Here is a 27,595-nt window from a genome sequence, read left to right as displayed (position 1 = left end):
ATATTGATATAAATACTTATTGTCGTTTTTAAATATTAATTTATATAATATAATTTGTTGTGTTAGCTTATGGGTCCTTATTTTTACGTTTGGCTTGGATTCATAAACTTTCAGAGACGGCCCTGGTTATAATTTTGTCATAAGTTATTTAATGTAAAAGGAAATATATTTTTTATAAAAAGTTTGAAGTTGCAAGTAGGATATATAGATAAAATGATGATTTAATCACAATTATTTTTTATTATATATAGAGATAGAGATATAAGAATAACAACAATAACTATTTATATTAGAAACAATTTTTATCTATTCTAAAAAGCAAGTTGAATGACCAAACGAAAGTGAAAAATCAGTGGCTTATCTCTATTACACTATAAATCATTTGTTTCCTTCAAATTTTTTTAACTTTCAACTTTTCAACCACTCATTTTCACCTCTCTTTAAATTTTAACCATTCATTATTTTCTCTCTGCTCCATAAATCATTTTATTCCTATAATTCATTCAAAACCTTTTATCTTAAAAACCGTACATCGATAAATTATAAAAATTATATGAGTGTTCTTAAAATTTCAAGCTCTTTCATTAGAGAGGTCATTCGATATACTTTCGACGAATTTTTAAATCCGAGGGCGGAGCCCGTACGGTTAAGGCATTTGGCTATCACACTCTATGACCTATGACCTCCTATGAGTTATCACACTCTATGACCTATCACCCCCACCATCTCACCACCGCAATGTACGGTACTTACTCTTGTATTATTATGTAATTATAGTGTAACAAATCATTGGTCGACGACAACAACTAGACGTACTGAGATAGGGCATTGAAGATGTAAAAATATGGACAATTATATATATATATATCTCGAAAATTAAAAACTCCTTGATGGGGATGTTGATAGTTGTTATAAAGTTATTCACCCCAATTTGTTATCCATGATGAGTTGAAAGTCGATAAAAACAACAAAACAAATTAACAATATATGAATTCACCCGAAATGGATTAAATTTTTACTTGTATAAAGTACTCATTCAACGAGGGAAAGTAATACGCATACAATTTGGGTTTTTAAGCTTGTAGCTTTCAGACATACGTGATATACGATCATTGACGAGATAATGACAACTCTAAATTCAATTTACTAATAATTGACTTATGAAAAGAACCCTAAAATCTATCTAAACCTATTTTCACTTGAATAGACCGAAACAATTAATCAATTAAAACATAATGACCAGCGAAAAGGTTGTGATTCTCACGCGTATCTAGTTTTTTCACACTCACTCACCCGCGCATTTCCAACAACCTACCATTTTTACCACCCAATCAAAACCCACCACGTCATCGAAAACACGCCTTCCTATTGGTCACCACACAAACTAAAACACTGTGGTGCATCACATCAGATAACACTTCTGTTATTTTCACACGTGTTATATCTATACACTAAACAACACACAATCACAACCGTTATATCATCCATCTATCTCTATTATTATTATTATTATTACACACAAAAAAACACACACAGAAAGAAAGAGTTTCATTTTGGTGGTCGTTATGGTTAAAAGGAAAAGAAGGAGACTCAAATTGTGAGTTTATATATATATATATACACATACTGTATATATTATTTATAAAGTTCGTATGTATAATTTGTATAAATAGATTGTTTTGATGTGGTTTATTATGCAATTTGATTGATTTTATGTGCATTTGTTGGTTTTGGTTGGGAATTTATGTAATTTAGATAGATTTGTTAGGGGTTTTGCTATAAGATATATAGATTGTTGTTATATATTGTAAATTTGTAATATATTTGTGATGGATCCTATGTGACAAGTAAATTTAGATTGTTGTGATAGTAGCCTAGTGGTGATGTGGAAGAATGCCGAATAAACGCAGAGGTCAGGGTTTCAAATCCTGGTCCCATATTCCTTGTAATTAGGGAACTGATATTCGTAGCATTTATTTTGCTACTTTTACCATAATCGTGCATTACTAACCTGTAGAGTCATCTAATTATATTGTACATAATGGTCAATGTATCAAAAGAATTCGGTGGAAAATAGTTTGTGAAATAGGTATGGGTAGAAAATAGACTTTTTTTAATATGCATTTGTTTTGATGTCTTTGAACCTAAATGATTTGTTATAGCGCGCTTCAATTGGTATGTTTTTGTGTTTTATAGGTTAGCGTTAACGTTTAGGGATACAAGAGCTGTTTCGAAAAAGGGAAATGTCAATGAGGGGGAGGAGGTTCAGGATCAAGAGGAATGGTCGTCTTTTCTTCCAGTCGAACTCCTTGAATATATAATATCACAGTTAACTTTAAAGGACAACATTCGCACATCTGCAGTTTGCAAAAGATGGTTATCAGTAGCTTTATCAGTCCGGGTAGCCAACAAGCCACCATGGCTTATGTATTTTCCAAAGCTTGGTGACCGGTTTGAGTTTTATGACCCGTCACAGCGCAAAACATACTCACTTGAGTTACCTGAGTTACATGGATGCAGGGTTTGTTATAATAAAGACGGGTGGTTGTTGCTTTATAAGCCAAGAACACAGCGGGTCCTTTTTTTTAACCCCTTTACTCGAGAAATGATTAAGTTGCCTAGATTTGAGATGACCTATCAAATTGTTGCATTTTCAACGTCGCCTAAATCTCCTAGCTGCATAGTATTTACAGTTAAACATGTTAGTCCCACTGCTGTTGCTATCAGCACTTGTCATCCAGGAGCCGCAGCTTGGACTACTGTCAATTACCACAACCGGTTGCCATTTGTTAGTAGTATTTGGAATAAGCTTGTTTTTTGCAACGGACTATTCTATTGTTTGAGTCTAACGGGGTGGCTGGGGGTATATAATCCAGTTGAGCTCACTTGGACCATCCGTATTGTGCCTCCACCAAGGTGTCCAGATAATTTCTTTGTTAAAAGTTGGTGGAAGGGTAAGTTTATGGCTGAGCATAAAGGGGACATCTTTGTTATATACACTTGTTACAGCGAAAATCCTATTATATATAAGCTGGATCAGGCCAATAAAGAATGGGTTGAAATGAAAACACTTGAAGGCGTGACCTTATTTGCCAGTTTTCTGTCATCCCATGCTAGAACTGATCTTCTTGGAATGATGAGGAATAGCGTTTATTTCTCTAAAGTTCGTTTCTATGGCAAACGGTGCATATCATACTCTTTAGATCACCATAGATACTACCCCCGGAAACAGTGTCATGATTGGGGAGAACAAGATCCGTTTGAGAGCATATGGGTCGAACCACCTGAAGACGTTTCGACATTCAGCTGGGAAGATTAATAAAGAAGGTAAGTTTTTATTTGTTTGCTAATTGACCTAAGTGTCTGTATTCTGTTTATAAGTGGCAAGATGAGCGGGTCGGCGGGTTGGGTAATAAATAGACTTCTGGAGACTATCAACTTGTTTGACCAATTCATAGTATAACTGAAATTTTTGAATCGTCTTGGTTCCTTCTAATTCTATTTTTCAACCGACCCATTGCAAATTAAACACAACCCAAATCAACCTATTCATAACTAACAATTGAGTTGCCACTGGTAGTCTGGTAGTATTTTAGTGTGATGGTCAAAGACTCTCTTCAACCAGGATCTAGATTCTCGGTCAAAAGCTATATACAACAATACGTATTATCCCAATTCGATATGTGTGATACGCAGACTATATAGGGACTATTATTGTATTCAGGAAGTGATGATATCCAGACTTGAAATACATTCCCACTTCACAGATTATTTCAACAGCCATCTCAAAATTTGTTAATGAAATATTTACCATTCAATATTAAAACTTTCTTACCCACTTTAATGTTTTCAGACGAATCGTGACCTATCTGGAGGGGAGTCTACGGAATAAGAAACTACCAGAAGTTCATCGCCGGTATCTTCGAACTCAATAAAGATCGAATCTATCATGAGAATAAGAGGAGAAATTATGTATTTAGGACATTAAGTAAAAATCCTAGCACATATTGCATGTTTACTAGCATATACAGTAGTAAATTTTGTATCTGTAATAGGCAACTTAATGTAATGATTTTCACCTAATAATCCATGAAATTGCTTGATTAAACTAGAAACATAATGTTTAGAAGGCAGATCAACTTATAATACTGCATTTGGTGCCCACTACCGTTATGTTATAAATCTCAGCTCATACAATGGCAATCTAATGTTACATGAAACTTATCATTTTCTTTGAAAGAAACATGGTGATCATGAGGAAAAGAATGCATAATGGCTAAACATCAACAACAAACAGAGTATTCTACTAACTTACATGTTACTTACAAGATATATATTTTCTGAAAAAAATACTTTCAAAAATATTTCTAACAAAAAAAATCCCAATTTTTTTTTTTTCTATTTTGAAAGCCAGTAAGTATATATATTGTGTATGTGAAAAGTGGCGGTGTGTGAACAGTCCACATATGAATGTGGAAGGGTCAAGGCCCACCTCAACTTCCTTATTAACACTATGTGTGAATGTAGCTTTTATTACTCATTCTTTAGTTTTGACCGTCTAATGTATAACTCTTGGCTTCGCCACTATGTGTGAATGTAGAAGTTTGATGATCACAAACAAATAACCCCTCCTATAATCTGTGAGAAACGGAGAGGCATAAAATGAAGCAAAGGAATGAAGGATCAAACTACAAACTATAACATGGGCTTCGAAATGAATATTAAGAGTAGAAAGGACAAGGAGAAAATGAGCCAACAAACTGTTGTAGCAAAATTCACATACAGCCATATAGCCACCAATCTAGGTCAACAAAAGGGATTAAATTAACCTTGGATGTGTCCGAATTTCATCAACAATATCGATTCAAAGGCAAATCGACTAAAGCCATCCTAAAACACGAACATTTCATCATACAAGGGGTTGGGGAATACGCCCATTCTATCCATGACGACTTAAACTTTTTAGCCCTCCGAGATATGCAAAAATGAGATATTAACTGAAGTACATCACACGTTTTAGCAGAAGACTTGAATGAATTTTGGAACACCATCGCATTCCTTGCTTACCAAATCAAATATAGCATGCCCTATACTATATACCGCTTGCCAAACCTCTTTTTGGACCTTGTTAAAACCATACACCCGCCATCACGCCATCATGAGTGATAAGTTCATCTTCCGTTGTCACATTAAAATTTCCTAAGTTCCACCATCTAAATATACTGAAAAAAGAAGACATTACAACACAGCTGCATCTCTAGAGATGATTTAATCGATCTATCGCAATATACATGCCTTTGTTTAGTGTAAAGAGTAGTTCTTTTATTGTAAACAAATATCATATCCCTTTTTTATATAAAAAAAATTGTTAATTTCTATGGGCTTGTTAGTTTATACAAGTACACAACACAAGGTCTTTGTTACCAAGGAATAACTAGAAGCCAATATGGAAACCTTAATTTGGTGCTAATAATGATTTTTTATAAACCTAACCAATATGTGGTAATATACTTAAGAGTATAAAACAGTAAAACTTAGAGCAAGCATGGTTTTAAGGTCTAGAGATCTTGAAAAAATAAAAATAAATTAAATACATTTCAATTATTTGTTAACAACTAATTATATCCTAATCCTAATTAAATCACATTTCAAACTTTTTTATTTATTTTTACATATCTATACTATCTAATAACACAAACCACTCTTTTTTCCCCTTAAACTTTTGAGTTTTGTAAAACCAAAAATACTCTTCTCCTTTATGCACTAATATAAACATGTTCATATAATATACGTTATAATACAACCAACAAGGAGTTAGCCCAGTGGTATGGAAAACACTTTGTGACCTTAAGGTCTTAGGTTCGATCCTGCTTCGTACAAAAAATAATTTCTTTAAGGTACCCATTACTAATGAAGTCTAGACCCACATGTGAAGTTTAAATACGCGGGTTTGATCCTTTAGGGTGCCCAGATCATGTGGGGATTAAGATGGAGGTATTGTACTGGCATTATATGGTTCAGACGGGATGAGTCGATGGGTATCCAATTATGGTACCGGGGCTAAGGTTTCCTCCATTACCCTTTTTTTAATATCTTTAATAAAATAATTTACAGTATAGATCCATCAACACTTAAAATAAGTAAATAACACCTTTAATATTAATTACTTTTATTTTCCCACCACCGTCGCCCCCATCACTACCCCCATTGCCGCCCTCACCACCGTCGTCACCACCACCTTTGTCATTACTATCCCCACCGTCAATGCGACATTCTAGTGGTAAAAGATGAATATATACCGTCTTATTAATAAGCAACTTATTTCATCTGTTCCTTGACATTTGATAAAATAAAAATCTTTTAATAAATTCTAAAACTAAACTACAGACAGACAAAATCGCATCTCGCTTTTCTTTTCTCCGCCACTGCCAGTGTCACTCCCCGTCGTTTCCGCCTTGCTGCTGCTAGTCCTCAGGCAATGCTCCTTTTTTATAACACGAATATTATCAATTTGTGAAATTGACATGACATGCGTTTTATGTGATATAACTTATTATAATGCCTTCAATCTGTTTGATAAAATGCTTCACCCAAAACCCACCACAATTACCATGACTATCTGCAGAATTTCACTTAAATATCAAACAATAGTGATTCTGTAAAACGGGTAAACCGAGCCTTTTACCTGGCCATCCCAAGATGTTTAACTAGTGACTCTTTTTTGAGACTTTCATGAATAGGTCAACTTAGATGGTTGACTCAGTAACAAAACAAATGGGGAATGTTAGCATGAATTAGCTACAACTATCTTACTTAGTCTTCATTTGCTTGTTTTGCAGGGCGTTAAGGGACGTAAACCATTCGGAAGCTTGAAATTACCTTTGTAGAGGTTTAGTAACAGAGAAAGATAGTAGTAATCAAGATAAGTTTTTGGCATCACATAATACTTTTAGGTTCTTAATGGTTAAAACTTTTGCAAGAAAATTTTAGACTTAAGTGCTTTCGTTGACTAAAAATGGCCTTCCAAAAGAAATTCCCAAGACCAACACCACTCTGGCGCCCTCCTGCACCGTCAACCAACACTAATCTCCTACCCCCACCGCCACCTCCCGACACATCAATTACTACACCCCCGACCCTGTCTTTCACACCCGCCACATCGACCACTCAATCCCAACTCGCTAGCTTCATCAACTCCCACCTCAAAAACAACCTCACCCCTAACGACCTCCTTTCTTTTCTTAAGAACCACCTCCACCATCATCCGAAATACGCTCACCTTGACCTCCATGTCTTCCGCTACGCTGCCACACTAGACTCCTTCCGTCACGACCACAACACCTATGAATGGATGGTCCGAACCCTTGCCATCACTCACCGCCTTGACTCCCTATCATCTGTCCTTGATTTCCTTGTTTCCAACCCTTGCCCTTGTTCCGATGGTATATTTTCTTGTTCTCGGACGGAACCTATTTTTCGTTTTGCTATCAACTCCTTCTGTAATGTTGGTAGGTTCGATGATGCACTTCATGCATTTGATAATATGCTTAAACTAATTGATGGCAAACCCAATTCAGCTATATACAATACAATAATTCATAGTTTTGTCAAGTATGAGAAACTAGATAAGGGTTTAGAGTTTTATCGTAGAATGATTGTTGACCACGTTAAGCCTGATGTGGTCACTTTTAACATATTGATCAATGGGTATTTTCGTAATTCAAAATTTGGGTTGGCACTAGAGGTGTTCAAGGAAATGAGGGTCAAGGGTTGTGTTCCAAATGTGGTCACTTTCAATACTTTGATCAAAGGATTTTTTAGAGAACGTAAGTTTACAGAAGGGATCGGAATGGCACATGAGATGATCGAATTGGGATGTGGTTTGTCATGTGTAACCTGTGAGATTTTGGTTGACGGGCTAACCAAGGAGGGGAAAGTTTCAGAGGCTTGTGATCTTGTGCTTAGCTTTTCAAGAAAAGGAGTTTTACCAACAAATTTTGATTATTTTGCCTTGATCGAGAGGCTTTGTGATAAAGGGTATGTGGTCAAAGCAGGATCAGTAGTAGACGAAATGTGGAACAATGGAAATGTGCCAACCTCTATCACTTGTACTATCTTGATTGAGGGTTTTAGGAGGATTAGGAACATTGAATTGGCACTCAAGTTAATGGATAAGATGCTTAAAGAAAGTATTGTTCCCGATAGTGTGACTTTTAACTGTCTTCTTGACGATTTGTGTAGTTTAGGAAGAACAGTAGAGGCGAATAATTTGAGGATATTGGCTTCTAAGAAAGGTGTATGTGTTGATGAGATGACTTATAATATATTAGTAAGAGGGTATGCAAAGGAAGGGAAAAAGAAAGAGGGAAAGGTTATAGTGGATGAGATGTTGGATAAGGAGTTCATACATGATATTGTTATGTATAATAGGCTCATAAAAGAACTTGGTATTAGATGAAATTGTACCTCTGGAAACAAAGAACAGTTGCTGCATTTTTGGTGTTGTGACTCATTGGATGTGGACCCTGGTTAACTTCTTATTTTTTTTTTAATTAAAAAAACCCCTCAATAATCCACCCCTACAAATGTATGAAGTGAGATTCGAACCCTGGTAGATTACCTCAAGGTCAAAGAATGTTTCATTCATAGGCTGCTCAAGAAACTTGAGACTGAACTTAAAGAAAGAAACTAATTGATTTGATTTGTGTGATCTTGTGACAAGATTCTGTCAATGAGCAAGGACTTGATGTACAAGATTGTAAATGCAGGAAAGCTAGCTTGGTAGGTCGGTTGCAATGGTTCTGGGACTCTGGAAGCCTACACATGTGAGTCATGCATAAAGGTATGTTCCAGAGTGTTGCTTCAGTTGATTCAAACAGCTAGTTGTCTCATGGATTGGTATATATGGGTCTTGTCTAAACCTAATGTACTGTTTGAACATATTATTCACTTTGATTGATTTGGCCTTTGTTATGTCTTTATGTCGATGCAAAATGAAATGATATCTGAAATTGAGCTACTTATTTTCCTAGTTATCGACTCGGTATTTTTGACTCGACTTGAAATCTGATTTTTTAACTCGTGAATCGAAATGTGACTCGAATCGTAAGAGTCAGGATATTTAATAATATATAATTTTATGATTATATATAAGTTTTTATTGTAGAAATATAGTATTTTATTGATATATTATGCTAAAAATAGTAAATATTATTAAAATAAAATCAAATTTGAAAGCATATAAAAGAGTTATGTTATAAAAAATAAAAATAAACTAAAAAAATAAAAATAATATTTTTGTGACTCGTGACTCAACTCGTGACTCAGAGTATGACTCGTACCGACTCGTAAAACAAAACACGAGTCATGCTACGAGTCTGGAGCAAAACGAGTCGTCCACCGAGTCGCCTCGTTTTCACTTGATTTTGACTCGACTCGTACGAGTCGACTCGTGACTCGTAATGCTTAGTTTACATGTGCGATGGATGATCTCTGATAGTTAAAGTGAATGCCTAGCAATCTATGTATTTGTCACTGGTTTATGTGAACTTGCAGCATCATCTTTGCTTTGTTTGCATTAATAAGAATCTCAAACAAAGTCCATCAAACTCTAGTTAATTATCAATGTAATGATAGTTTGTTTGACCATATAACAAGGTGAAATTGTTGGTTACCACCTACCAATAGAACTTGTAGAAATGAATGTGTCATTTCCCTTTCATTAGAGTTTGTACACACTACACACTATATGGTGGGAAAAAGGATGGGTTGTGTAACTGGGTGGTAACAGGTTTGAGTTAAAATGCCCTCATTTGAGACATATTGTCAAAAACATGATGTTTTTTTCAGAGAAAATAAGGCCCATCAACTTAAAATCAATAAATACACAAAACATAACAAAGAACTGAGCACTGATAACGGATGACAGAATGCCCAACTTATGTGAAGGTTAATGAAGGTTTCATATACATACAGAGATATGAAAGTAAAAAGTCGTACTTCCTCCTTATGTGATCAATACTATTCTTCTTTAATTTGAAGGAGAGGGATTTGGGAGATGATAGGCCAGTACTTTCCTTTTTTTCCTCTACTACACTTTTTTATCAGTTCCCGGGAAACGCCACTCACATTCAAACTTGAAAGTGAAGGGAGTCGTGTCTTTGGCAGATCTCTTAGCTTTGGGCAATTATCGATATCAAGTATTTGAAGGCAGGTCAGATGCTGCATTCCTTTTGAAATTGATTCCAGTTCCATACAATTCCAAATTCTTAGAGAAGTTAGAGATGATGGAAGTAAAAAAGATGATGATGCAGCACTATTCTTCCTGCTATCAGACTTTGCAAATGACACCAATCCTGAATCAGAGCCTCCTAAATCTAGTTCAACAAGTGAGTTTGGATAATTTTGCATTCCCCATTCTGATATCGGCTTCTTCACTCCTTTTATGTTTAAGTATCTCAAAAAAGGAGGCCACATACCACAAGGGAATGAGCTGTCCATGCTTGGACAATCAGTTATCCACATGTCTTCCAAAGACGTGAGATTTTGCAATTGCTTATGTGGAAATGACTTTAGATTCTTGCAATCATCGATCCGTAGATATCTTAGGCAAAGATGGGGAAGAAATCCAAAACCTTCCTCTGGAATGGATTCTATGTTTTCACAGCTCGAAATCGTCAAGTGCGTCAGATGAACTAAGCATCCTTTAGGTAAACTCAAATTCAGCATTCCCCAAATGGTAAGAGATGTAACTGATGATAAGAAGTTGCTGAGAAGCCAATTCATCCCCAGATTCTCACAATCATCAATTTCAAGAATCTTCAAAGTAGGCGGGAAGTCATGCTGCATTGTTGGGAAGGTCAATGACGTTGTTATCGAATCATAATTGGATATCTCCAATTTCTCAATACTACTTGGACACTTGTAACTCTCCAATTTGTGACAATTGTTAAGTCTTACTTTTCTAAGTGATGATAAGCTAATCACTGACTTCACCTTTTTCTCTCCCAATCTTACCAAATTCTTACACCAACTTATGTCCAACTCCTGTAAATTGACAAGATTCATGCATTCTTCATCTTCGGATTCCCACAAGTATGTGAGTTCCTCACACCGTGAAATGCTTAGATATTCTACTGCCTTAAGATGCTCTAAAACTTCTCCATGTAGCTGTCTAAGTCCTTGAATATTCTCCATTGTCAATCTAGTAATCAATGAAGACACACTGATCATGCCTTCCAACACCACTGCCGGAGATTCTTCTATATGCAAAACTCGAAGTGACGGGATTGACTGATCGATTGCCACTAGACTCAGTTTTGGACAGTTTACGATAGAGATCTCACTTAGACAAGGAAATGATGCAGTATCACCACGAGTTGACCATTCCTCCCAACCTTCCATATCTTTAAATTCCAAAATTTCAAGTGATGGAAATGCAATACCATTGCAAGATTTAGCATTTCCAAGTAGCTCTGAGCCCACTCTCTTCAAGACGTTCATGCTTCCAACAAACAACTTTTGAAGTGACGGTAGATGCCCAAGTGTTGGTAAGCATGTACAACTTCCACAGCCACGTAACCTAAGCTGGGTTAAGCAATCGAATGAGGGATCCCCAACCCAACTTGGAAATTTCGTTCCCATGTAATACAGAATCTTGAGGCTGGTCAATTTCTCAAAAGGCCTTAGTCCTTCAAGCACTTCATATTCAGTTATTTCATTCCGTGAAGTATCATTTACATCTCTCCATTTCATCTCCAAATCACAAAGACCCCTCTTTTGCTGTAAATTAGCTTCCTTTGCGTGGGCTGCATTCGTCACTTTATGCAGTCCTTCAATGGTAAGCCGACCTCGAAGATGTTGTAGGTCCTTAAGATGGGATATGTTAAACCCATCAGCTTCTTCAATAATGATTTTGGATAGAGTTTCTAGACCAGTCAACTCACCAATTCCTATTGGCAGCTTGTTCAACCGCCAAGTATCAGTAATGTCAAGATGTCTCATGTTTCTCAGCTTTACAAGACTGTTTGGCAAGCTAGATAAACTATGACAACCACAAACCAACAGGCTCTGTAGATTATAAAGGTCACCGACTTGTTCTGGCAAACATGTGATACTAGTTTTTGAAAAGTTGAGGTAGCGCAAATGCTTGAGACTACCAATGGATTGTGGTACCTCCGTGATTGAATAATTAGCTAGGCTTAGAACTCTTAGGAACTTTAGCTGAGGAAGTACTTCTACAAGTACCTTCTTCGATAAATAGAACCAATGCAGATAATTATCAATCGTAACTGATAATGCTAAGAAAGTTCTCAAGCGTCGAGCTCTTTGTAATGCATTGAACGTTTTGTATAGACCATATTCTCGACGAATAAATGAAAAGTGGTGGAACTTGTCCAAAGCTTTGTTTTTGTCCTCAACATCCATGTTATCACCCAGCATAAAAAAGAACTCTCCGGCAACACTCATGGCCATATTATTAATCAGTTCATGCATTGTATATCGTGATTTTTCACTAGGTGAATGTTGGAAAAATGACCTTGACTCTAGCTCTCTAAAACATTCACGACCAAAATTCTCCATTGAAGTGTTGCCATTTGATCTGTGCAAGAACCCCTCCGCCATCCACAGTAGGACTAGTTCATTCTTGTTAAACATGTAATCCTTGGGGAATAGGCAGCAATAAGCAAACATATGCTTCAAATGCGGTGGGAGATCATAGTAACTTAGCCTTAGAGCCGGAAGAATCTTACTTTCGTTATGTGAATTCCATATCTCGCTATTCAACAATATCTCCCACTCTTCATCATGTGATTTTGTTCTTAACACCCTCCCCAATGTTTTCAAAGCCAAAGGTAATCCTCCACATTTCTTCACGATAGCTTCACCTTGCAACTTTAATGCAGGATGTGAATCAAAGTTTGGTTTATCTAACGCATTTTGAGCAAGCAAAGATATAGCAGCTTCATTTGACAAAACCTCTAGTGGGTAAGCTTGAACAGAGTCCATAACTGTTGCAACCGTATTTTTTCGTGTTGTTACAATAACTTTACTTCCTTGTGCCCCAGCAGCAAAAGGGCGTTGGAGGAGCTCCCACTTCGTGTAGTCTTCATTCCAGACGTCATCTAGAACATATAGGAACCTTTTCTTTGAGAGTTTTTCTGTAAGGGCCACTTGAAGCTGATTTAGAGTTTCAAAATTTGTTTCCACCCCACCCACATCTTTAAAAATAGCCTTGCTAATAGTGAATACATCAAACTCCTCAGAAACACAAACCCATGACATGAGGTCAAAATGATCCTGCACTTTCTTGTCATTGTACAAAACTTGTGCAAGAGTGGTTTTGCCGACCCCACCCAGACCAACTATGGACACGAGACCGAATTTACGACGACTACATGATTCATTTCCCAACAACTTCCCCAACAATGCCTCTTTATCCCCTTCACGACCCACAACGCTGGACACATCAACCAATGAAGTTTCTTCGGATCGTTTACTTTCTCTTTTTGACCATTTAACGTTATCAGTTAAGCCCAACATGTTTTTTTCCTCAACAAGAGCATGTAGTTTAGCTGTAATCTCATCTAATTTGAAACTCATTTTACGACCATATTTAAAAGCATTAAATTTGGTTGGGATAATCTTCAATACCTTACTAGTGTTGGTGCTGCAGTTAGAAGATTCTTTATTCAACTCGCGTCGTACAGCTTCAGTTGTCAAGTCATCGAGAACATCATCAATATCATATGCCAAATGTTGGAGTTTGTTAAGCCACAACTGAACAGATGTCTGTCTTAAGTGCTTGTGGCCTGCATCAACAAGGACAGCTTGGACCTGGGCCAATTTGTCGTTCCATTTGATGAGCTCAGCATAGATACCTGCAGATTGAGCAAGCCCAATTAAGTCACCAGAGGTGAGCTTCTCAAACAACACAGTGATGAATGCACCAAGAAACAGTTCAGCAATAGCCATCTTAAATTAATTAAAAGGGAAAAAGATTGTTTGGTTTTGCTTATGTTGGGGTTTTGAATTAATTAAGCAACTAACGGGGTTGACCAATGCAAATACTACAATCAAAAGTCACCCATTGTATACATACATAATGATTGCATTGAGCCTAAAGTTTTCGTGTGGCTTTCCTCCATTTGGAAACTTTGTACGTACATTCCAAATTTTCTTTTTTGTCTTCATCTTCTTGATTAACTTTGTTTGGACTGTGGAGAGTAGACTTTTGACTATAACATACCTGGCTAGAATTGTACCCATAAATATATGCACGGTGATATATGGTTTCTCAAAAAAGAAAAAATAAATAAATTTCGATCAAACTTAATATTTAAAAAGTTAAGAGAATGATTAATCATCCTAACTAAATGACCCAATAATGAATATTATATGTCATCTTTTTAATGTATTAAGAGGATTATTAGGCTATTTGGTTAAAAGGATTTATCATTTTTCATTTAAAAATAAAGTTCATAAATTTGGGCCGCCGGATTTGATTATTAAATACAAGTATATGAAAATTATGTTTGCGGATGACTTAAAATAAAATAAAAAATTATGAAAGTTTATAATGAAAATGATTAGATGAAATATATAGATTAATATTATAAATATACAAATAGTAAGTTACTAAATTAAATCAGTACGATACACACAGACTATATATAAATGTACATACATAAAAAAAAATAATTATATAAAGACTGATGCCTACAAATACTTTTTATGTTATAAATAAAATAGAATTAAAAAAAAACATTAAAGTAATATATAATTCAATGAAAATTAGATATCTCCTAATACTTTTTTAAAATTATGTTAAATTTCCATCTTTCTTCAAAACTACTGTAAAATTTTCAAACATTTTTTGATATTAACTTTTGAAAAAGCAAAAATTGGATTCTTTAACAGTCATTAGCTAATACATATATTGTCAAAGTTGAATATATAACATAGAGTGACTATGTTATACGGGTCGAAATGCTAGCCAATGACGAAAGCCCAAACATCCCGGATGGAGGTGGCTAAGATTAGGGGTGAGTATGGGTCGGTTTTTGCCTAAAACCGAAACCTGAACCGATACATTTGGTTTTTAAAAAACCAAATCATTGGATTCGGTTTTTGTTCGATTCGATTTTGTCAGTTTTCCGGTTCGGTTTGGATCAATTTTGGTTTTTTTTATAATTGTTTTTTTTACTTTTTTTGTTTATTATGTTATAACTTTAACTTTCAATTGTTAAGAAAAATAATATGATATAGAAACTAAAATATAGAGATGTTTTTTATTAATTAATTATATTTTTTAGGTGTTAAATTTGATATAACTTTTATAATACGAATTAATTTTATTGTACGTTTTCATATAAAACATACAATTTATAAAGATTTGTACACTAAAAACACAAAAAAAATTTAATATATTAACACATTTACGAATTATAAGTAATATTTATAAATGTGATACAATATAAATATAAAATACATAAAAATATATTTGGTTCGGTTCGATTTTTGATCGGTTTTTTGGTATATGAAACCGAAACCCACACCGATCCGTTCGGTTTTAAAAAAAATGAAAACCAAACCAATGGATTACGTTCGGTTTTGTTGGTTCTTTTAGTTAATGCAGATAGCCTAATAACGGATCCAGATAGCCTAATAACGACAGGTACTTTATACGTAACATCCAAATGGTTAAAGATACGCATCAAACCTATTGAAAATTTGTTTTCAAAACAGTTATCTGATCTTGTGGATTGGGTCGATAGCTGGCCCAAAACCTTTATAAACAAAACTTCCGAAACATTAGATTAAGATTAATCTAAATACAGATTAGAAAGTGAATTTTATATACCCAGACACCCTGTTACCCCACCACAAAACCGGTATAGGGTTTTAGGCGGGAAGACCATCCTCACTTCTAATAATAACAATGATATTTCTAATCCACTCATCATCACAATCTTCATTTCTTAAACCAAACCCTAATTTCAAATTCCCCAAATTCAATCCCCATTTCACAAAGCTTCATACTTTCCGATTCAACCCACCAAAAAGACTAAACCCCATTTCATGTTCCATAAAACCCACCTCAAATTCCCTCAATTCAATCAAACCTTACATCCAATCAGAATGGAAAACCATCATCAACGGCTGGCTCTTCAGTGCGGTTTCCGTCTATTCGTTATCAAGAATCGTACCGAAACTAGGGAAACTATCTTGTATTAAGGATGTTGGTTGTTTGAGAAATGAGGGTTTGATCATTGGGGTTTTGTTTTTGGTTCGGTTGGTTTCGAGTTATTTGCAGCAGTCTTTTTTATGGGAAGCGTCGTTAAAGGCGGTTTATAATGTCAGGGTGGATGTGTTTAAGAGGGTTTTAGGGAGAGAGTTGGGTTTTTTTGAAGGTGGTGATGGGAAGTCGGTTGGTGATATCGCTTATCGAATTACGGCAGAGGCTTCTGATGTTGCTGATACGGTTTACGCTGTTTTGAATGTATGTTTTTTTTCACTTGTAATTATGCTTTTACCATTTTTTACACTTTGATGCACCAAAATTTAAAAAAAAAAAAAAGAAGCAAACTTTGATGTACAATTATCTCATTACATTGCTACTGTATGTATTAATGTATGTGCTGACCTTTTCATTTGGTAATCTGTATTTTTGTTGACGTGACGGCACTATAGGTTGCCATGTCGACAAAATTGTCGCCACATGACTGGTTTACTAGCTATAAGATGTCATATAAGTCAAATGTTGATTGTTGAAAGGTTAAATGTCTTGGTACATAAGAGCAATACGTGACTAGGTGAATACATGTGTATGTGTGCTTCTCTGTGTTTTCACTAATGGATGGTGATTGTAGGTATAGATGTACAATCTTGTTTGAGTATGATTCATTGACTTGATATGAAAATGGTAATAGTAGTATAGGGACTTTGGTTCTCAAAAGAGGTTTGTATCTTTTGAGAATTTAGTATCATTGAAATCTTTAGTTTGTACGTATTTATATGCAAAATATAAGCACATATGCATACTTCTCTTGCGTATGTAGCAGAATGTGTGGGAAATTCCAAAGCAAGTTTGGAAGAAACCTAAAGTGCTTCGATATATTTATTTTAAAAAATAAGCATCAGATACCCGCTTTCACAAGGTTGAATTTTTTTTTTTTTGAGGTCAGTGGATATTTATTTTTATTTGCATTTTGACATTGTTGGATGCTAAGATAAGGGGGTAAACCGGAAAAGACCTCTTAATCCATTGTATCGCATTGGTACCTACACAACCACCCTGCAACTGCAAGGTTTTAGTGTAAGAGGTAAGTGTACCTGAACGGATATCACTACATGGAGTCGATTAAATCCGGTCTAAGTCGAGGATAGAAGCCGCTTTAATTTTTTGTTAGGCTCCCTCCACAATAGTTTGTTGGATGCCAAGATAGTTATAAGATAAATGAATAAACATATTAGGTTTTCCCTATTCTGGTTATCCAAAAAGGCGGATATAGGTGTTGTTTCATATAATGCTGGTTTATTTAGTTGGAGTTTGTATCATGTTCTTTGGCTAGGAATGGACCACTGGATAATTGGGACATTTCATCTTATTTTCATGCTACAGCGGATGAATCTCATTTTACTAAGTTGATGTAATGATGTCTATAGCCTATGATCATTGTGGGTCTAATCTGAAGATGCAAAACAATATTTTCCTTTGGAAAGAGTTAGAGTTATGTGACCTCTGTTAGTTTTAGGTACGAATGTGGCTGATTAGGGTGATTTATATATGGTTGAAAGTTTTATGTAGTTGTTTGGAATTGATACCCTATGCGTAAATTATTAATCGACTATGGCTCAGTTCTGCTTAAAAACAAGTAGTTTGGGGATGAAACTGCAATTATGCAGGACTTCTCTTTTAGCTTTCACTATTTCATCTCCAATCTGATTACTGTCGTCAAAGACACTCAAAGTTGTATATTCAAATCACCCATTTTGGATGTTCTGTATGCATGTTATTTTGCATAAATGACTCTATGTTTCTATACTTCTTACTATGCTTTCAGTAGTCTGTGAAAAGAGATTCTCTGAGTGGGACACATTTTACTGCTCTTAATATTTTTTTTTCACTTGCTTTTGTATTGGTAGACCATCGTACCCAGTTCACTGCAACTATTAGCAATGGCAACTCAGATGGTGGTAATCAGCCCGATTCTCACGTTAGTTTCTGCGTTGGTAAGCAGAAGGTTTATTCGATTGTTCTTGCTTTCGCGTTTTTGACAAAAGTAATAGAAATGCCTTGTGCAAAGGCTTTCCTCCCGGCTAAAGGTAGCAAACTGGGTGGGTTGGGCAAGCTATGGCCTATGGGAAAAGAGCCAAATCAGAGTTTGGTCAAAGTAGATAATACGAGTCATTAGTTTTTGTTCAGGTTGGTTGACCTAAATTACTTTTTAATCAAATTTTTTAGAATTTTTAGCAAATAATTACCATCAAATATGAACAAAAAAATAATGTTCTCTCTAATTATCTGAATAAAATGACCTGAGAAAGTTTTATACAATATAGTTACTCTTAGGGTGACTTTTGACCCGTTTGACTTGATTAGTTCATCTGGCTCGCATGCTATCAAGCTATGATTTGATGCAACTACCTGGTTGACTCGTAGAGATACAACATACCCTGTATGGAATCATTGTAAGTTAATGGGTCAAAGTTGCCAACTCTACTTCCTACCATCACAAAGCCAAAAAGACTTGGTCTACTGTCTTTGCTCTTCCATTTTGTTGTGGGATGTGTTTATGGTTTTTCAGCTCTATGGTAATAATGTTTTGAGTATATGTAGGTGATTCCATTGATGGCCTTGGTAAATGGATACTTTGGTGAAGAGCTTCGTGATGTATCAAATAAAGCGAATTTAAGTATTGCTGCTGTCTCAGCTTATCTGAATGAAGTATGCTTTCATGAACTCTAGCAGCTTGCTTACTTTCTTTTTTCTCTTCTATAGTGGCTTCAATCATAACTTCATTGGCCCTTTTCTATTCTTTCACTTTTCATGAATCGCAAATGTTGATGTGCTACAGGTTCTGCCATCTATATTCTTTGTGAAGGCAAACAATGCAGAAGCCAGTGAGTGTATGAGATTTGAAAAGCTTGCTCATTCTGATTTATATGCACGTTTAAATAAGAAGAAAATGAAGGCCCTGGTTCCTCAGATGGTACAAGTAACTTTATTTGGGATGCTACTTCTAATTTTCGTTGGCTCATTGGTGGCTAAAAGTGATTTATGTAGTGTGATTTCGTTCATAACTTCATTGGCCCTTTTGATCGAACCAATTCAGGTCATTCTCTCACCCTTCACTTGCCCCTTTTTTTTTCTTATTTCATTACTTTACTTTCATTTTATTTTCTCAACATAAACACTCTTTCATTACTTTAATTTCATTAGTCTGAGTTAAAGATATGCAGGATGTGGGAAAAGCTTACAATGAGCTAAAACAAGGAGAGCCTGCTATTGAACGCTTGTTTCAACTATCAACTTATAAGCCCAAGGTAAACTTTATATGCACCTATCTAGTTAAAAGGCAGCCATTTTGTCTGTTAATAAGCGAGTACGATATCTGCATAGGTTATTGAGGAAATGAAAGAAGTTGATGTAGAGTCTGTTGCAGGAGAGGTTAAATTCTGTGAACTCTCTTTCAGATATGGTGAAAATATGCCTCACATTTTAAATAAGTTAAATCTCCATATTAAAGCTGGAGAGACTATTGCTCTTGTGGGTCCCTCCGGGGGAGGAAAATCAACTCTTGTAAAGTTACTTCTTCGTCTCTATGATCCTCTATGTGGTAAGCATCTGCAAAGTCAAATTGAATGCTGGCTTCTTCCCATTTACTTATTAATGGTCAAAGAAGTCAAATTGCTGTTCGATGTATCCGATTTGGGTAAAAAATCTGACCTAAAAGGGAAGGTGGTCAAAGAAGTCAAAAGTTGCCCAGAAGTGTATCTTCAATGCATAAATCCTAAAAAAAAAAAAGTTAGAGTCTTACTGAAATAACATAAGTTTGTGATCGTATATGACACCCTGATTGTTTATAGAATTGGGTCAACCCAAATCAACCCGTACCAAAATTTACCCTTTTAGGTTTGTTACTCAACTTGCTCTACCTGCTAGCTCCCTCAAAAAAACTGACTTTCTGCTGATTTTGATTATATCTTTTGGTTTGTATACTTACTGATTCAGAATTATCTTTGTTATAGGCCATATTCTCATTGATAACCATGATATTCGAGGTATCTCTTTAAAAAGTTTAAGGACACATGTTGGATTGGTTACTCAGGACACAGTAAGTACCAAAATCGTTTGTGGATGCATTATAAGGTCTTGTGGTGATAAGTACTTTATTAATTTCTGAATCAAAAACTACGGTTTAGTGGAAAACTGGAAATTTGTACTTAAAAGCGAGATTACCATATTAATATCAGAAATCATGTTTAATTTTGTGAATGCAGTTACAGTTTAAGCTTTAACTCTGTATGAACTGGTGAAGGGGTGATTATCGTCATATTAAGCATACTCATTTAAATTAGTAATGAACATATAATTACGATATTAACGTGAATGTAGTTTTGCTTTGCTGACATATGTATTGTCACCAGACACTTTTTTCAGGAACGGTTACTGAAAATATTGGATACAGAGATCTGATGACTGAAATCAATATGGAGAGAGTGAAGGTTGCAGCACAAATTGCAAATGCAGCTGAATTCATTGAAAAACTCTCTGAAGGATATGCGACTAATATTGGACCTAGAGGCTCGCTTTTAAGTGGAGGCCAAAGGCAAAGGTACCATGCTTAATATTCCGCCTTAATATTGAAAATAATACAAGTTAATAATTGTTTATTCTTGGACTTATTTTGGACAGTAATACTTTGATCTCCATGTCTATTTTTTATTGTCCAGGTAATTTGTTAGATTACCAACACTTTTAACGTTTTGCTTGTGAACAACAAACTTACACACCTATTTAGGTTCATTTAGTTATGTTTGTGAAGTGTGCATGTATATATAGCACGGGATGAAAAATGGTTTTACATCTTACATATCCTAACATACTACCTAAGCAATCGATACTACCCTGGCTAAATGGAGGAAATGCAAGAAAAAGAAACCAACACCAATGGAAAGGTGATTCAAAACAAACATGGCACACATCCCTACTCGAAGATAAGATAATAAGTAGCTCAATAGGAAATGGGTCAAAAGTTACCCAATGTGTTTTGGGTCAACCCTACTATGCCCACACCAAAAAGTACCATCTTTTGACTCGTTTGTTTTGCCACCTATACTTTTGATATTATAGACGTATTTTGCATTTGTGTGTACATGCAGACTAGCTATTGCAAGAGCTCTATATCAGAATCCTTCTATACTGGTTTTAGATGAAGCAACTTCTGCTTTGGATTCGAGGTCTGAAATGTTGGTGAGACAAGCTTTGCAACGTTTAACAAAAAATCGTACTGTAAGTAAAAACCAATGACTTCTCAACTTATTTGCTCCAACTTTTGCCATGGGCCATTGCTGAAGCCCGAAGGAATTGGCTAAGTTATTAATAATGTATCATGTAGGTTATTGTCATTGCTCATCGTTTGGAAACTGTTCTAATGGCGGAACGAGTTTTTTCTCTAAATGATGGAAAGCTTGAGGAGATATCCCGCTCATCCCTCCAGATTGCTCAGAATGATCCATTGGCATCAATAGGCTTCTGAGGTTTATGCCAATGGTCTCATCACTTCCTTCACTTTACAGGCACAATTGGCAGTGTCTTCCTTTGGCTCGTCAGTTTCTTTTATTCAGTTAGGCAACGAGGCAAAACTGCACGCATTTTACATTCTTCTTATTCTCTACTTTTTGACATTTCACCCTTTTAACCCATTAGAGATAAAGTATTAACATCATTCTGTAAGACAGGATTGGGACCTATTAGTTGCTCTTTTTTTCTGTTGAACTGTTGACCCAATCTCTTAGAGCTGATAATTGTTTCAAACACACTTTAATTGGCCCGTGGCTTAACAAGTTCAATGAAACTATGCAACATATTTACATATTGATGGGTCGTCTCGAATACTGATCGAATCAAATACATTAATATTTGATAAGCTTCTTCTCGTGTAATGTTGCTACTTTTGGTCAATTCTTCCAGAATCCATTATTTTCTAATTGGTTACAGCTTTTGAATATTCTATATGGTTATGGCTTTTTGGTATGATACTGGCATAACTATTGCTGAATGGAACATGGGATGATGGGATATTGTTGATCGGCTTCTCACACCTGAAATGGCGCTTAGTAATGTGAAGGTTAGTTATGAGTTTCATAAGCCACCGTTTCAACAAGTCTTGAAATGAATGACTCTTCATATTATTAGAGGACAGATTATGTAATTTAAAGTTCCCAATTGTGGTAATAAGTTTAATTTGCATGACCCATGAATTGTGGTAAGACATGAATTGTTATTCATCCGTTATAGGCAATAATCAATATAGATACGTAAAAACACAAATTTCATTTACTTTGATTTGATTTTGGTACCTTTTGCCTCTCTTTTTCTGTCACAAGTATGATCAAGTTTTAACGGCAAACAACTCACCACCCTTTGTCCCTTTCGGAACCACCGAGACAAACATCTGATGATGTGATTACAAATGATACTGGTTACCATATAAGAGATATGAGAGACGGATAGAAGATGCAAGACAAACAACATTCATGTTGGGCTTTCTGCTCACAACCATTTGCATAAAAATTAAAGAAATAAAAAAATAGAAGTTGGGAGATTTAGCTATTTGTACCACTATTTTTTGACCGTTGGTGGTGTACAGTTAAAAGTTGGTGGTGTACAAATCACTACCCTTAGCTAATACGTTATCTTTATTATCGGTTTTTCCGTTGTCCCTTAAATAAATGATTCTAAAATTCAATACTTCGAGCATATTTGAATTTAGTGGTTGTTTAGCCTCCTTACTTTCGCTAGTATTTGCTAATAATAGTTGCATCAAGTAATAGAGTCGAGGTAGAATGAAGCTTAGAGTCGAATTGAGATTCTTACATTTGCCTATGTTTCACACAGTTCTTGTCAAGAAATCAAAGGACAAAGAGCTTTAAAAACATTACATGTCCTCAATTATACAAGAACACAAAAACATATACGGAATGGGAACCTGAGTGCAATTTTTAATGAATAGAATTCATGAAACAACTTTGTTTTCTTCAAATGCAACTATGTTCAACAACCTACTTGATTACTTGTATAAAAATTACCAACACTTGACCACCTATTGATAATATTGACCCATTACCCAAGCACCTACCCTGCTCATTTTGCCAACTCTTTAAGCATATTATTAAGATTTTATAGAAAGTAAACTAGCCAAGAAAACAACATCAAAAGTCAATAAGGTTGAAGTCAGGAAACAGTCAACACAACTTGTTTGCACTAAACAAGCAATTGGAGATAGATTACTGGCTGCAAATCTGGTTTAAGTTGATTTCAATTCACTACTAGATCTCTTTAGAGAAACAGAAATTCAGTTACAGAATACATCAATATCATACTCATACGGGGTCTGGAATCATTGACTTCTAGCGACTGGCTCAAGTGCTTCAACAGTGACCACACTATTCCCTCTTATGACCTGTTGAAACAAGACATGAAGGTTATTTTCAGTTTGGGAATATCAATTAAATATTTTCTATCTCTAGTATTGAATACAAAATACTTACCACCATGCCAATATCATTTTTCTCGTCACCGTTAACTTCCACTGTGTTATCAATCACGAGGTTCATGAACTGGTCAAAGCCACGAAGTGTTCCAACCACGGTCCTGTTAGCATTCAGCTTGACTGCAAAAGAATATTAAGAATGTTATTCTTGCATCATACCACAATTTGATTTTCTAGTTGTAAGTTGTGACCAGACCAATGAAAATTGTAACAGTGCAACATACACAGTCGCATAGCGTGAATGCTTGTTTCAGGCAAGCCAAATAGACAGCAACTCGTAAAATTAGTGTCATGTCAAATGAGAATCGGTAGAAGAGTCATGCAGGTTCTAAACTAAGTAGCGTAGTGCCAACTTCTATATCAATATCATAATTCGGTTTCACTTAACTTGACAAAAGACATGATTTGTACATCAATGAAAATAAAATGAATGTCATGCCAACTCTGAATCAAAAAATCAGAGTAATATGGGTTCTCAACTAAGTAGCGTAGTGCCAACTTCTAAATCATACCATAACTCGGTTTCCCTTAACTTATGAGTTGTACATCAATGAAAATCGATTTGCATACAACTAAAGTCCAGGATCAAGAAATAGAATACAGATAAATCCCTTCCTTTAAGACACAACATACTTCAATCGGCTATAACAACTTAGTAAATAACTAAACTACAAACTAAAACTAGTACTAAAAAAGATTCCCAAGCAGGCCATGGACCATCCGACCATCCATTTGGGTACACCAAATCACACTAGCCTTCGGTAACAGCTTTTTAAACTTAAAGAACAAAATTTTGCCAAACTAACCTTAAAATATATACGAAGGATACTATATACAAATGTAGTAAATTCGACACTCCCACGACACATTATATTCGACATCTATACTTTCGACCTTTCTTTACATACCATTTTGTTAAAGTTATATAATTTATGTCATTAATTTAACATCATAATCATATTCTCACCACCCGGCGCTACATACACCAACATGCTCAATGAATTTGTCATTGGTACATTATTTATAAAACTATATCCTACCGGTTCAATCAACAATATGTCTCATAAATTAAATTAAATTAAACTAAAATAATCAATATTAACAGTCAGCAACAGATATAAATACATCAACTTATTTACTGAGTATTAGTTTTTAGCCCTAATTTAGTGATTTGATAAAAAAAAAATGATAGATTAATTATAATATATAAATTGTCGAAAATAAAAGGGAAAAGACTTACTCTGGAGTTGCTTGTCCATGTACCTGTAATATACAATTATAAAAGATAAAAAAGTAAGAAAAGTATAGAAATATAATTAGGTTAAAAAAGGTATTGAGAAACTGTAAATAAAAATTTAAAAAAACTGTTAAAAATAGAGAGAGAGATGGAGAGGTATTTACTTTTTGAGATCTGGAGGTTGACCTGATCTGCTCATGGCGAAATCCTAAAAAAGATAACAAACGAAAACACAGAGTAAAAGTGAACGAAGAAGATGGTGAGGAGATGAGTGTTTTGTGAGGTTTATCGGCTGCAGAAACCCTAATTTATGTGCGCCTGCCTTTTTAAGTTTTTATTATTTACAAAAAAAATAATAATAATAATAATACGAAAATCATAAAATATATTGGCTTTTTTATAACAAAAGTGTTTAGTTTTCCTAAAAAAGAAAGTGACTTAACGATTGCGAGAGTTTTAGGCTTTTAGCATATACTCTACTAAAGTGACGAAATCAAAATTGAAGGTGGCCTGTAACACAAATTTTTTTTTATTGTTTTCGTATCGACGTCAAGTATTATTAAAGTCTAAATTCTTATGATTTTTAGCATTTTTTGGAGGTTTTTTCCTGATTTTTGACGAGTTTAAAGAGTTTTTGTTAAGACCATCTTTTGAAAGTTTAAAGTTAGTTAAATTGACCAGTATCCGATATTTATTTAACAGGTTACATCAATAAAAAGTTCAACATTTTTCAAAAAAAATATAGTATAAAAATTAACAAAAACGTAGCCCGGGCTACCTCTCCTTTCAATGTGATTCCACCAGTGTTGTAACATTTGTATCATTTTTAACTAACATAAAATTTCATAGAGAAACACAATACTTTTTTTTATGTAATTAACTAATAATCAAGTATCAATTTAAACCAAAAATAAAAATAATTTAAATGAGTTACCTTAATTATAGTTTTATTGTTTAAGTTTTATTGTTATGTCTACAATTAAAGATGCTATTTTGGAAGGGGAACATTGGAAAAGGGAATAGGCCAGACCATAGTTATCTAATTCGCACAACTACCCACGAACTTCAATCTGGTACAAGCGTTACAATTTGCGGATCAGACGTGATCGCGATGCACCTAGGTTCGCGATTTTAAGTTTAGAAATGACGCATCAAGCTGAGCGAATCCAACGATCCTCAAGGCTATGGGTTCAGTGGATTTCTCCATCCAAACGCAATTGAAAAGGTGTTGGTTCAACGAACAGTTAAATGATTTTTATATATATAAAATCATTGTTTTCATGTTGTTCTACGGTGGTTGTGGATTTGCAAACATTAATGGAAAATAAATGATATGTGTGTTAAAGTTGTTTTTGATTGGAAAGAACTAAGAAGAAGAGAGTAATAAGAACAATGAGCGAAAGAAAAAATACCACGTTTTTAAATAGTAAATGCTTTAATAAGTGTGTTGGAAATTGACTTATTAAACATTTTTACTAACTGCTTACTTTTTTTAATTTACATAGACATATATTTCTATATTACTTTGATTTAGTAACCAATTTCCCTATATAAATAGGTTTTATTTAGGTTTTATTTATTTGTAGAAAGTTAATTAAACCGTACCGGTCAAATCAAAAAGGTGTTGTGTCCCCCGTCATCCTTTCCATCGTATTTGAAAGGTTTTGTGTCCCCATCGTCCTTTCTATCCTATTTGATATTTCTGAATTTCTCATTATTTAGATGTCATCTCGTCAAAACTCATAAGGCAGGTAAGTTAAAACACAAGTTGGTTTCTGGCAAGTGTTTAAAAGGTTAAAACACCAATTCAAGCTTTTTTTCCATATATATATATGGTGAAGGGATCAAATAAGAACCACATATATGGTAAGAACCGTGAGAACCATTGAAAAATCATCTCTAAGGGCTTTGCCCTTAGAATTAAGGGCTACTCCCGTACCGTAACAACTGTTATCATTTATTGGATCGCCGTCCATCAAATCCATACCATTCTCATATGCATTCGACGACAACCCCTTTAGAATGGATGTAGAGCAACGCCCGTACCGTATCTATACATTTGCTTAACACGTACCTCATATGATTTTTTACAAAAAAAAAAAAAAATTAATTTTTTTTTGGAATGGGTTTTTGTTAAAAGAAAATAAAAAACAAAAAAAAGTTTCAAAAAATGAAAAATAAATAAATAAAAAACTATACAAAAAAGAAGAAGGAGGGAAGGAAACTAGTGATTATCATGGTTCTCTCCATATTTGTGGTTCTCACGCAGTGTTGTAAATATCGGATTTATCGGCCCTTCTCCGATAAGAAAAACGACTTATCGGGCAATTTATCGTTTTGATCAAATTTCGGTCAAACTCGGCTCTTATCGGTCAATATCGGCACTTATCGGTCAATATCGGTTAAAAAAAAAATTTTTAACCACTTTTTTTTAAAAAAAAAAAACCTTTTTTTTTTTAATCAAATATTAGGGTTTATTACTTTCTTTAGTTCAATTTCTCTAGCTAATTTTTAATTAATTCTTTAATTTTTGAGTTAATCTTTTAATTTCTAGCTGTAAATTGTAATTACTTTCTTT

At 34.8% G+C, this 27,595-nt stretch overlaps 5 protein-coding genes across 6 annotated transcripts; 3 read left to right on the top strand and 2 right to left on the bottom strand.

Moving 5' to 3' along the window:
- The first annotated feature begins 1,484 nt into the window (after window positions 1-1,484).
- On the top strand, window positions 1,485-4,115 carry LOC122581660 (F-box/kelch-repeat protein At1g57790-like). The gene is made up of 3 exons (XM_043753906.1): window positions 1,485-1,597; window positions 2,197-3,327; window positions 3,854-4,115. The coding sequence occupies exons 1-2, from the start codon at window positions 1,566-1,568 to the stop codon at window positions 3,317-3,319; spliced, it is 1,155 nt and encodes a 384-aa protein (XP_043609841.1). The 5' UTR covers window positions 1,485-1,565; the 3' UTR covers window positions 3,320-3,327; window positions 3,854-4,115.
- A 2,729-nt stretch (window positions 4,116-6,844) lies between these two features.
- Window positions 6,845-14,131, top strand: LOC122581255 (pentatricopeptide repeat-containing protein At2g36240). Of its 2 annotated transcripts, XR_006320994.1 has the most exons (2): window positions 6,845-8,842; window positions 13,676-14,131. XR_006320994.1 is itself a non-coding variant. In XM_043753440.1 (1 exon), the coding sequence occupies exon 1, from the start codon at window positions 7,016-7,018 to the stop codon at window positions 8,456-8,458; it is 1,443 nt and encodes a 480-aa protein (XP_043609375.1). In that variant the 5' UTR covers window positions 6,845-7,015; the 3' UTR covers window positions 8,459-8,977. The 2 variants fall into 2 exon arrangements, 1 of the variants encoding a protein (XP_043609375.1); XM_043753440.1 differs by lacking the exon at window positions 13,676-14,131 and having other exon boundaries at window positions 6,845-8,977.
- Window positions 10,021-13,974, bottom strand: LOC122581506 (putative disease resistance protein At3g14460). The gene has a single exon (XM_043753737.1). It carries the CDS (start codon window positions 13,972-13,974, stop codon window positions 10,021-10,023), a length of 3,954 nt encoding a protein of 1,317 aa, XP_043609672.1.
- Window positions 14,132-15,849: 1,718 nt separating the features above from the next.
- On the top strand, window positions 15,850-22,100 carry LOC122581254 (ABC transporter B family member 29, chloroplastic). The gene is made up of 10 exons (XM_043753438.1): window positions 15,850-16,501; window positions 18,148-18,234; window positions 18,842-18,949; window positions 19,080-19,337; window positions 19,465-19,548; window positions 19,625-19,841; window positions 20,254-20,339; window positions 20,653-20,840; window positions 21,388-21,517; window positions 21,624-22,100. The coding sequence occupies exons 1-10, from the start codon at window positions 15,941-15,943 to the stop codon at window positions 21,762-21,764; spliced, it is 1,860 nt and encodes a 619-aa protein (XP_043609373.1). The 5' UTR covers window positions 15,850-15,940; the 3' UTR covers window positions 21,765-22,100.
- Window positions 22,101-23,485: 1,385 nt separating this feature from the next.
- Window positions 23,486-25,334, bottom strand: LOC122582112 (probable small nuclear ribonucleoprotein G). The gene is made up of 4 exons (XM_043754469.1): window positions 25,182-25,334; window positions 25,021-25,043; window positions 23,779-23,900; window positions 23,486-23,690 (listed from the first exon to the last, which is right to left on the bottom strand). The coding sequence occupies exons 1-4, from the start codon at window positions 25,214-25,216 to the stop codon at window positions 23,628-23,630; spliced, it is 243 nt and encodes an 80-aa protein (XP_043610404.1). The 5' UTR covers window positions 25,217-25,334; the 3' UTR covers window positions 23,486-23,627.
- Between the last annotated feature and the right edge of the window lie 2,261 nt (window positions 25,335-27,595).

The sequence above is a fragment of the Erigeron canadensis genome, chromosome 9, assembly GCF_010389155.1.
Source record: "Erigeron canadensis isolate Cc75 chromosome 9, C_canadensis_v1, whole genome shotgun sequence".
NCBI lineage: Eukaryota > Viridiplantae > Streptophyta > Magnoliopsida > Asterales > Asteraceae > Erigeron > Erigeron canadensis.
The sequence above is the reverse complement of the archived record's forward strand: the minus strand, read 5'-3'. Positions and strand labels throughout refer to the sequence as shown.

What these genes read in the sequence shown, in the direction of transcription:
- LOC122581254 (XM_043753438.1), top strand. Translation starts at nt 15,941, where the DNA reads ATGATATTTCTAATCCACTCATCATCACAATCTTCATTTCTTAAACCA. An exon ending in TCACGTTAGTTTCTGCGTTG is followed by an intron (nt 18,235 to 18,841) that starts GTAAGCAGAAGG and finishes GAGTATATGTAG; the next exon opens with GTGATTCCATTGATGGCCTT. An exon ending in TTTTGATCGAACCAATTCAG is followed by an intron (nt 19,338 to 19,464) that starts GTCATTCTCTCA and finishes AAAGATATGCAG; the next exon opens with GATGTGGGAAAAGCTTACAA.
- LOC122581660 (XM_043753906.1), top strand. Translation starts at nt 1,566, where the DNA reads ATGGTTAAAAGGAAAAGAAGGAGACTCAAATT. An exon ending in AAAAGAAGGAGACTCAAATT is followed by an intron (nt 1,598 to 2,196) that starts GTGAGTTTATAT and finishes TGTGTTTTATAG; the next exon opens with GTTAGCGTTAACGTTTAGGG.
- LOC122581255 (XM_043753440.1), top strand. Translation starts at nt 7,016, where the DNA reads ATGGCCTTCCAAAAGAAATTCCCAAGACCAACACCACTCTGGCGCCCT.
- LOC122582112 (XM_043754469.1), bottom strand. Translation starts at nt 25,216, where the DNA reads ATGAGCAGATCAGGTCAACCTCCAGATCTCAAAAA. An exon ending in CAACCTCCAGATCTCAAAAA is followed by an intron (nt 25,044 to 25,181) that starts GTAAATACCTCT and finishes TGTATATTACAG; the next exon opens with GTACATGGACAAGCAACTCC. An exon ending in CATGGACAAGCAACTCCAGA is followed by an intron (nt 23,901 to 25,020) that starts GTAAGTCTTTTC and finishes ATTCTTTTGCAG; the next exon opens with TCAAGCTGAATGCTAACAGG.
- LOC122581506 (XM_043753737.1), bottom strand. Translation starts at nt 13,974, where the DNA reads ATGGCTATTGCTGAACTGTTTCTTGGTGCATTCATCACTGTGTTGTTT.